This window comes from Pelodiscus sinensis, chromosome 7 (genome assembly GCF_049634645.1).
Source record: "Pelodiscus sinensis isolate JC-2024 chromosome 7, ASM4963464v1, whole genome shotgun sequence".
Taxonomy (NCBI): Eukaryota; Metazoa; Chordata; order Testudines; family Trionychidae; genus Pelodiscus; species Pelodiscus sinensis.
The window spans coordinates 19,641,394-19,651,691 of record NC_134717.1 but is presented as its reverse complement, the minus strand read 5'-3'; the positions used below and the strand labels follow the sequence as shown (position 1 = coordinate 19,651,691).

Genomic DNA, 10,298 nt, shown 5'->3' with positions numbered 1-10,298 from the left:
AAGGGGTGTTTCTGGCTGAACTCGCTTTGCTCGGGCGGTCCCGATCCTGCGGCGGAGCCGAGTGGGCCAGGCGCGGCTGGGGAGGGGGGGGGGAGCAGTAAATACCAGCCCCTCCCGCAATGACCCCGTCCCTCCAGCGCAGGAGGGTTGGAGGCTGTTGGGGGGCAGGGGCAGCGCTGCCTGCCCCCCGGACACCTCCCCCTCCCCCGGCCCGCGGGACCCACTGCTCCCCGGGCACGCCCCGGCCCCCGCACTGCACTTACCTCCCCTCCCCTCGCGCACCCCGGCGGCTCCTCCCTGCCGCCCCCTGGCAGCTCCTCCCCGCCTGCCTCGCGCCGCGGGGCTGCTGCTGCTGCCGCCCCCGGGGGGAGGGGGTGGCTCGGGGAGGGTGGGGCGCCCCCCTCGGAGCTCCCGCGCGCAGGGGCTCGCTCGGGGCCAGTCCTCCAGCGGCGCGGCCGGCGCAGGTGTCCCCGCTGCCTGGGAAGCGGAGCGCTGAGGATGTGCCGGGGCGTTGATGCTTCCCCATCTGTGCTTTGCTTAAGGTGAGCGCAGTGGTATGTCCCTGTACTCAGTCCTGCCCCCCAAAGTGGAGATGTGCAAGATCCAAGTAAGGAGACTCATCTCCTAGACGCCAAGCCAGGATGAGGTACCTGCAGCCCCTGCCGCTGATGGTGGTACAGAGCTTCCTTCAGCTTGTGAGTCTGCTTTTTCTTTACTCTTTATGCTAGAAGGGACTGCAGAGCCGAGGAGCTTCGGAAAGGGGTTGACATCGCTGTGCGTGTCAAAGCAGGCAGCATTCCTTTGCAGGTTGCGAAGTAGGCTAGAAAGACCTGAACCCAGACCTTTGCAGAGGGCTTTTTCATTATCTGGCAGGAGTTAGCTTTTTGTAACCAGTCTGAGGTAGCCAAGTAAATGGAGCACATGCCCCTTGATCAAACATTTGTAGTAGATGCTGATGGTGCTACACGGTAGTGCCTTTTTGCTGGGAGCATGGCATTTAACACCCTCTTTTCTAGCTGCTTGTTTCCTGCAACTTTAAGAGCAGCTATGTAAGAGTTCTTCACACTGGATGGGTATATTCTTTCCTATTCAACCCCTGTCTTGTTACTTGGGAAAGGTAATCAATGTGGTCTCCCCGCCTACTGTTTTTTGGAGATAAAAAAGGGAAATAGACTTTAATGTAATAAAAGCACACACAACTTGCACTAAAGCAATTGACTGTTAGTCCCATAAATTAAGATTCTCTTTTAAAAGTGCCAGAGTTGTCTTTGTATTTTTTGTAATTCTATTCAGTAAGTTGAGCTGAGATTTCAAATTTCTGAGGCCTGTATTTTAAATAATACTCTAAAAATAGAAGCCTGTGGGGCATAGGTGACTGGGGACATGTTGAATATACTGAGCTACATGATGCTTCAAAGTACCACAATTCCACTTCTTAGCTTTTACTTCAGATTCACAGTTAGAATTGCTCACTACCAATTTAATCAAGTATTTTATGGAAGTAGATGAAAAACGCTGCATTGAAATTATTTGTCCTGATTTTCTGTTTTCCTCCCAGAATATTAAACAGTTATTGTAGAGTTTATAATTCTTTGTTGGACTACTCACAAGGATTTCTGTCCATTTCGATTAGATACAGGAAGATGTGCCAGTGTCATAATGTGTAATTGTAAGAATTGGAGTGAGTAAAGTAGTATGTCTAGGCAATATAAATTTAAAAAGCTGAAGCTACAAAGTATAATTAAAATTAGATACTTCATTTGAAATAGATGTGTAAATAGTATGATCTGTACCACACCCCTTCTAAAGATAAAATAAAAGTCTTTTTATTGGTATTTAAGTGAAAAATAAACTCAATTTAAGGGGGGAAAAACCCTTAAAATTAGTTTGCCAGACTTCCTCTGAAAGCAAAGGAATCACTATTGTAATTTTATTTCAAAATGCTTGTTTTCAGGATCATGCTAATTATGCGAGTAGTTATTTCTGATTTATGCTGCAAAAGTTCTGTCTCTCTTCCTAGCTGTCTTGTATCTGAAAGTTTGTCACCATAGTCAATAGGGAATGTGTAATAAACCTTGAAGGGATTAAACACCCTCCTTAAGAACTGGATTCTAATATTACAGCATGAGTTGATTGATTAGTTTTTGAGGAAGCTTATGTCAAATTCTAATCCGTTTTTGGATTGTGCTTGTCTTGTAATGTTTTTTGCTTCAGCACTTTATCATGGCAATGAAGTACGGAGCTGCAGTCTTGCGATAAGGCACACATTTCTTTCACACTGTATCCTTTTGGACAATAAAAGACTGTTTACATTCTTACAGCACAGTTTCTAACTAACCAACACACAGGGGTTAGGGATGTGAATGGAAAGCAGTAAATGGATTACAAAGTTGCTGAGGAGGAGAGAACTAAATTGAAATACTTTCTTTTTCTTTTTTTATTACCAGATATCAAAGGGACTGATTAAAACTTGTCCCAACAGGCATCAGTTGTGTTCCACTTTTTTTATGGATGATGATGTAAACTTACTTGCTGTGGACTTAAACTGTTTAGTGTGAATGCTAGTCATTTCGAAGAGTCAAAATATACTTTCTTTCATGCTACAAAGAGGCACTTTCAGTCAACACCTGTTCTCAGATGATACTGGCTGCATAATTTGCTGGGGGAGTTATTCCCCCCCCCCCTTTTTTTTAGTATTTACATCACAAATGAGTAAAGCTTTGGAGGTACTTAGTCCTGCAATACTCATCATAAATTTAATAAAAAATAATTTGAAGCAAAGCAAGAATGTCTTCAATTTTAGAGGTAGCTTAGAGGTATCTAGTAATGCTAATATTTAAAAAAAAAACATGTTTATACTTTTGTTGTATACTGGATTATATCAGGATATTTATTTAGCCTTTGCCTTCTGTTAACTACAATTAAGCAGAGAGAATACTAAACTGAATTTTTGAACACTTGGTATATAGGTTTTTCAAATGAATAATGGCTTCTCAAAATCTAACTAGTAGAATTTTAGCAAGATGGTATTAATGATATTTAAACAACAGTTCCTGTCTTATCTTTATAAACCATCAACGATCAACAAAGAAAATCTTAATATACTTCCACGGATTCCACATTTCAAGAAATGAAGAGAAAATTAAAATTTTTAGTCTTGATAGACCAAAATGCTTGTAACCCAGCAAACTTTGTATAATCAGCAAGTCTTTGCCTCAACATTTCTTACAGGATTTGGGACGATGATTTTTTAGGTTACATTTCTACTTAAGTATGTATTCTTCATATTTAATGGGAAAAGATGCTAAAGCGCAAGAAGTTCATACATCAGTGAAGGTGTAATAGTCTTAAAGCAATTTAAATAAAAGAAAAATACTGATTTTGAACACAAACTAGATGTACTTTTCAAATATAAATGGAAGTCTGTATACACATACACACCTTTTTACACTACTTTATATATTCAAGTACATTAAACAATGAGAATGCATATTAGATTACAAAGGTGTGTTAACTCACTTCTTTAGGAGTATCTTCAATTTACATCAGAATGATAATTTGCTGTGCATAGTAAATATCCAACGAGGCTGTTATTAGCCAAATGGCAACAAAACCAAATAAAAAGCTGCTACAGTCTTATGACCAATAATTACAGTTGCTTTATCCTTAGTAATAATATTAAGATGTTCAATTGTCACTTAATTACTTGGTGCTGCATTAGTAATTATATTTATGAAAAATGGAATCACACCAATTATAGAAGTAGAAAAGAACGCAAGGGTCATCTACTACAGGTTTATTTTTTAAAGTACACTTGTCAGTGTTTTGTCAGATTTGAAGAGATAGGGCTTTCTCTGCTTTCCTTGGGAGTTTTCCCCCATTCTAATAAATCTTACACATTTGGCAAGTTTTCCTGATATTTAGCTTGCTTTTTTGGTAGCTTCATTATATGTCCCCCATTTATATTTTTCTGATTAAAAATGTATTTCACAACAGCATTTTAAAATTATTTACATAGATCCCTAGTTTAAAATGTGTGGAACTATTTAATTTTTCACCTTCTTCTAAAATGTGTGGAACTATTTAATTTTTCACCTTCTTCTTAACTAATATTAATTAATGGCCATATATTGCATTTGAAACATGTAAGTAAGTCTGATTTTCCTTTATCTCTTTAAGAACATGGCATGTCAATGTTTTACATTTGTAGACAAACTAGTACACTTACCTGGCTTTGCACTGATTCTTAAGGAGCAACTCAGAGCAGGGATCTGTGAGTGTGCGGGAGTCAGGGTTGCTCTGGGCAGGGGATTGTAGGTTGGTAAGTCGGGGGGAGGCTGCTTGCTCTTCCACTTCCTGTCCCCATCAGGGGGAGAGAGCAAAGTTCACAGTTCGTCTGCCCCCTGCGCTCCTCTGCCAAAACAAGGAATGCAGCAAACCGTATACTTTCCTGTCACTCCCTGACAAAGGAGAACAGCCAACAGTGTCCCCATACAAATCAGGGAGTCAGGCGCTTCAGTACCCCCACACCCTCCCTGTAGGGCACCTGGGGGTTGGAGTCTTGGGGCTGGGGCAGTTTTGGATGAGGGGGAGACACCCCCAGCCAGCCCCTTTCACCTGCCTGGTGATTTTGACTTTTTTCTGTATGGTTTTATGGGAAGCAATTCCATTCCAGGTACATCCCATTTTCCTGGCACTACCAACCTGTTATGTTGCTTTAAATTATGATAAGAGGAAGCTGTATACCAAATGTGGTGGCCTTAGCTCTTATTGTTTAGGAAGAGTTCTTGAACAGACAGACACTCTCAAATAGAGAGTAGATGCTAGTGCAGTGCATTTTAATAGTTCTGTAACATGGTAGTTTACCTGAAAATTTTACTTCCTGAAGTTTTGTAGCATGAGATATGAAATGAACATATGCCACACTTTCTATTGCTGGTAGTTCAAGTTAATGTCAGCATTCTCATTTCTAACATTGCCATAAACATTCTCACTTGGCAAAGTTGTCAAACATGGTGTTCATCTGCAAGCTAATTGTTTTGTAAATACTTTTTAAAAACACATGAGTTATATTCAAGTTGTTTGAGTGAGCAAACAGTGGAGAAGTTTGTTTGCTTTTACAATGGTTCTCTTAGTAAAACTGGTTAGTGTAGCTTTGATTTAAGGAAATTTAGTAAAAAAATTAGTCCCTCTGTGTATTTTTTAAAGTAGCGACCTTTATTAAAAAATTAGATTTGGCAAACAACAATCCAAAATTCTCAGACACAATCTTTGTTAAAATAGAAGTAAGTCATTAATAAGAAAGAACAGCCTTAAGGGGGAAAGAACCTTACTGTAACTCTGTAATATTAGAAGACACACAAACATCTTAATAATTAGTACTGTATATTCAAAGTTTGCAATTAATAGATGTGTGTGTTGGAAAGTATGAAATGCAGTGTTACGGTCTCCTTAAACCTTATTATGCCTCCTTATCCTTGCTAACCTGCAGCCATTCTATGCAAAGGGTTATTGCGCCTGCAATAATTACAGCTGGTTGACATGGCAAACCCATGGATATTTTGCCATTTCAGACAGAAAACCAAGACTTTCCTTGCCTTAAATTCTATGGATGAAATCCAGTTCTTATTGAATTTAGTAGGAGATGAATTGTTGACTTTAATAGGGCCAAGATTTCACCTTGTTTGTTTTGGTGTTTCGCTTGACGTTGCAGAAACCCCCATCTATCATGGCTTAATGCAGTAGAGTATAGGTAGTTTAAGTAGGATGGAAAGAGAATGAAGTTTAAAATAAACCAATTGTGGGTAGTAGGATTAACAACACTGTGAAATTTCCATGGCATGGCATGAAGGATGTATATTAAGGAGGTGAAATGTGAATTCTATTTCAGTCGGTATTAATGAAATATAATACTGATTATAACTTGCACTTAAGTTGCCTTCCACAATAGGATCTAAACATGATTTTAAAACATGGGTTGATCTAGCCCTGTGAGGTAGGTAAATATTAGTTGTGTTTTACATATAGGAAAACTGAGATACAAAGAAGTTGAGGATCTTGTTTTTTAAAAATCACACAGTAAGACCATGTAGAAACTAACAGCTGGGTCTCTGGATGGTGATGCTCATGCCGCCTGCACTAAATCACAACCCATTTTTCATCTTCCCCAGCAAGATGGGAATCTCAGTTTCCCCATTTGTAGAATGGGGATGATAAAGTTTGCTTCACATTCCCAGCTGAAATACACAATATGTGCAATAGTTTTTTCTTAATACTAGTTACCTAATTTAACAGACGGAAAAATGAAAATAGAGGATAATAGAGACAAGGTCCCATTTTCAGAAGCGACTAGGCGTATATCTGCAATGCAGTGAGAGACCTGTGGCTGGCTCGGGCTTGCAGGACTCGGGCTGCAGGTCTATCAAATTGCAGCATAGAAGTTTGGGCTTGGCCTGGAGCCTGAATGTCTACACTAATTTATAGCTTCTCAGCCTGAATCACCTGACCTGGGCCAGTTGTAGCTGTGCTGCAAGTCTCTTAGGGTATGTCTACACTACAAAGTTAATTCGAACTAACAGCCGTTAGTTCGAATTAACTTGGATAGATGCTACACATGCAAACCGCTGGTTTGAATTTAATTCGAACTAGCGGAGCGTTTAATTCGAACTAGGTAAACCTCATTCTACGAGGACTAACGCCTAGTTCGAATTAAGGGCTGTGTAGCCACTTAATTCGAACTAGTGGGAGGCTAGCCCTCCCCAGCTTTCCCTGGTGGCCACTCTGGGCACCACCAAGGAAACTTGTCTGCCCCCCTCCCAGCCCCGGAGCCCTTAAAGGGGCACCGTCTGGCTACGGTGCCCTTGCCAGGTGCAAGCCTGCCAGCACCCAGCCAGCAGACCCTGCACCTGGCACGGCACGAACCAGCCACCCGCTGCCACCCAGCCCTCCGCCTCTTCCTGGGACCAGGCTGGCGGCTCCCGGGAGCCTGCCCAGGTCCGCAAGAGGCAGGCACCCACCTGGTCTAGTGCGGAGATCGTGGACCTCATCCACGACCTCCGCACTAGGCACAGGAAAGTGGCCGTCTAGGGCAGGAGAGCTGCCAGCCTGGCCACCCAGGAGCAGGTCTGCATGAAAATCAGGGTGGCCAATGAGACCCCTGACCCTGAGCCCTGAGCTTAGAATGGCCGTACTGGGTCAGACCAAAGGTCCATGTAGCCCAGTAGCCTGTCTGCCGACAGCGGCCAACACTAGGGACCCTGGAGGGGATGGACCGAAGACAATGACCAAGCCATTTGTCTTGTGCCATCCATCTCCAGCCTTCCACAAACAGAGGCCAGGGACACCATTTCTACCCCCCTGACTAATACCACTCCATGGACCCAACCTTCATGACTTTATCTAACTTCTCTTTAAACTCTGTTCTAGTTCTAGCCTTCACAGCCTCCTGCAGCAAGGAGTTCCACAGGTTGACTATTTGCTTTGTGAAGAAGAACTTTCTGTTATTAGTTTGAAGCCTGCTACCCATTCATTTCATTTGGTGTCCTCTAGTCCTTCTATTATGGGAACTAATGAAGAACTTTTCTTTATGCACCCTCTCCACACCACTCGTGTTTTTATAGACCTCTATCATATCCCCCCTCAGTCTCCTCTTTTCTAAGCTGAAAAGTCCCAGTCTCTTTAGCCTCTCTTCATATGGGACCTGTTCCAAACCCCTGATCATTTTAGTTGCCCTCCCCTCTCCCACTTCCCCTCTCCCACCCTCTCTCTTCCCCTCTCCCACCTCCTTTTCCCAGTCTCCCCGAGTTTTGTTCAATAAAGAGAGTTTCTATTTTTGAACACACGTGTCCTTTATTTTGTACATCAGGAAGGGGGGGCTAGGGAGGAGTAAGTGGTAGGAGGTGAGGGAGGAATGGGATACGAGCCCCCAATGGGGAGGACTGGGGTGGCTCTGCGGGCTCCTCGGGGTGGAAGCTCTCCTGCAGCCTCCCGATTGACCCCCCCCGGATGGTAGCCTGCGGCAAGTGCAGCTGGGCTGATGACCAAGTGCTGTGATGTGCCGAGTGTGAGCACTCAGGGCACTCCAAGCCAGGACTGTTTTGCAAGCAGGGTACCCCTGAGAACTGTCTATCCGGGGTGGGGGTCGGGTCCCTTTAAGCACAGCCCTCGGCTAGCCTGAGATAGCAGCTCCACGCTCTAAGTCCTACCCTGATGCCCTGCCAGCACTGCTTCCGGCCAGCCTTAACCTCAGTTCAGAGTCCACTCAATGTGGACATGCTAATTCAAATTAGCAAAATGCTAATTCGAACTAGTTTTTAGGTCTAGATGCACTAGTTCGAATTAGCTTAGTTCGAGTTAACTAATTCGAATTAAGTTAGTTCGAATTAGTGCTGTAGTGTAGACATACCCTTATTGCTGTGTAGATGTACCCTTAGGCACATAGATGCCTACGTTTTGTTGAAAAAAATCAATGAAGTCTAAGATGTAAGGCCAGCTTTTTAAATGTAGTTTGATTCCCTCCAGGTGCAGACAGGTAGCCAGGGAGAATTTCAAAAGTACCTTATAGGTGCCTAACTATGGAGTTGTTTAAAGCTCTATCTGCACCTCTCTGTATCTTCAGGCACCAAATACCTTTGAAAATCTGACCTAAGCAGGTAGTTATAACTGATTTTCTCCTAAGTCACTTAAGTGCTCTTGAAAATTTTAGTCTAAATTTTTGGCAAGAGTTTGGGAGCAGTAGATGTTGTGGTCTGGTGGTTTGGATGTGGGCCTAGAACTCATGAGATTCAGGCATTATTTCTGGTAACCTTTATTCATTCATCACAATCTCTTTGGACGTAATGGGAAATTGGTGCCTACAGATTTTGAAAGTGTCTAAACAGCTATATATACTGAACATCAAGCCATAAAAGTGCCAAATAAATCAATACATCTACTAGTTGAATAACAGACTTTTAAAAAAGTTATCATTATTTTTATTAATACTGTACTACGTGCTGACAAGATAAACTTTTATGGCTCCAGTTCAGCTACCATACATATTTTAAATAACTCCTCATGTGTATGCATTTACAATATAGATCTTAATGTCTCAAGAATTACGTGGATACAGTGAGTCATTCAACTACATTTTACATTTCCTTAACTTTATTTTCATAAACAATTTTTTTTTTAAAGTAATAAATATGTATTTAAATAATAGATGGGACTATTAAAGTCTATTGTACCGATTCATTATTGGGTACTTGGGAGAAGCATTGCCCTTTTCTTTTTTGCCAAACCAAGTGGCATGATTTTAAGTAATAGTAAAACAAAAGCACTTTTACAGCACAGATATGGGGCTGTTTTTTTCAGTTTCAAAGGATTTTTACATATCTGTTTATTTCTCTCTCTCAAATTGCCACGTTGCCAAATTCTGCTACAAGGCTAAAGTGCTCACCTGAGACTTTCTAGCGGACTAACAATTGGAGACTGAAAAAAGAGGGGAAGTTATCGTTTTAACATGGCCAACATCAGTCAACCCAAGGTTTGACTCCAAAATGTCACATTTTCTTTCAACTCTTCTTCTGAGTTCAAAGCTAAAATGACCTATTTATACTTTAGAATATTTCCAAAAATTCCTAAATTTTGTCCTTAAGTTGTCTTGACATTTAATTTATACATTTTTTACTTCCAATCAAGTCTAGTAGCTTAAATTACTATAAAGCCTCTATAGAAAGTTTATAGAATCATGCATCTTAAAGAAAAAAAACCTGTTAGGTTACGTAACCTAAGCTATACCTCTGCCAGCACAGAATTGCTCCCTATCGTATTTTCTCTCATGCTGTCTTGTCTAGTTTTAAATAACTCATGCAATATCACTTCCACCTCTTTCATTAGAAAATTATCCACAATTTAGTACATTATACCATTTTCGTAATATTTAGTCTACCTTCTCCTAACTTCATCTCATTACTTTGTGCTATCCTGGATCACACAAACAATGTGTCTCACTCTTTATTCAAAGAATTATTGTCATGAGTGTTGTAATAGCACCCAAAATACACTGGCTGTGTCTAGACTCACCAGTTTTTCCGGAAAATCAGCTGCTTTTCCAGAAAAACTTGCCAGCTGTCTACACTGGCCGCTTGAATTTCCGCAAAAGCACTGACTTCCTACTGTAAGAAATCAGTGCTTCTTGTGGAAATACTATTCTGCTCCCGTTCAGGCAAAAGTCCCTTTTGCGCAAAGCTTTTGCGCAAAAGGGCCAGTGTAGACAGCTCAGATTTATTTTCCGCAAAAAAGCCCCGATCGCGAAAATG

At 41.6% G+C, this 10,298-nt stretch overlaps 1 protein-coding gene across 1 annotated transcript in view; it reads left to right on the top strand.

Annotated features, from left to right (window-relative positions):
- Window positions 1–348: 348 nt before the first annotated feature.
- Window positions 349–10,298, top strand: part of NXPH2 (neurexophilin 2) — a 77,100-nt gene continuing 67,150 nt past the window's right edge. The window contains exon 1 of the mRNA XM_006117039.4: window positions 349–695. Within this exon, the coding sequence (XP_006117101.1) occupies window positions 642–695 (54 nt within the window). The 5' untranslated portion in view covers window positions 349–641. The remainder of the gene's footprint in view (window positions 696–10,298) is intronic.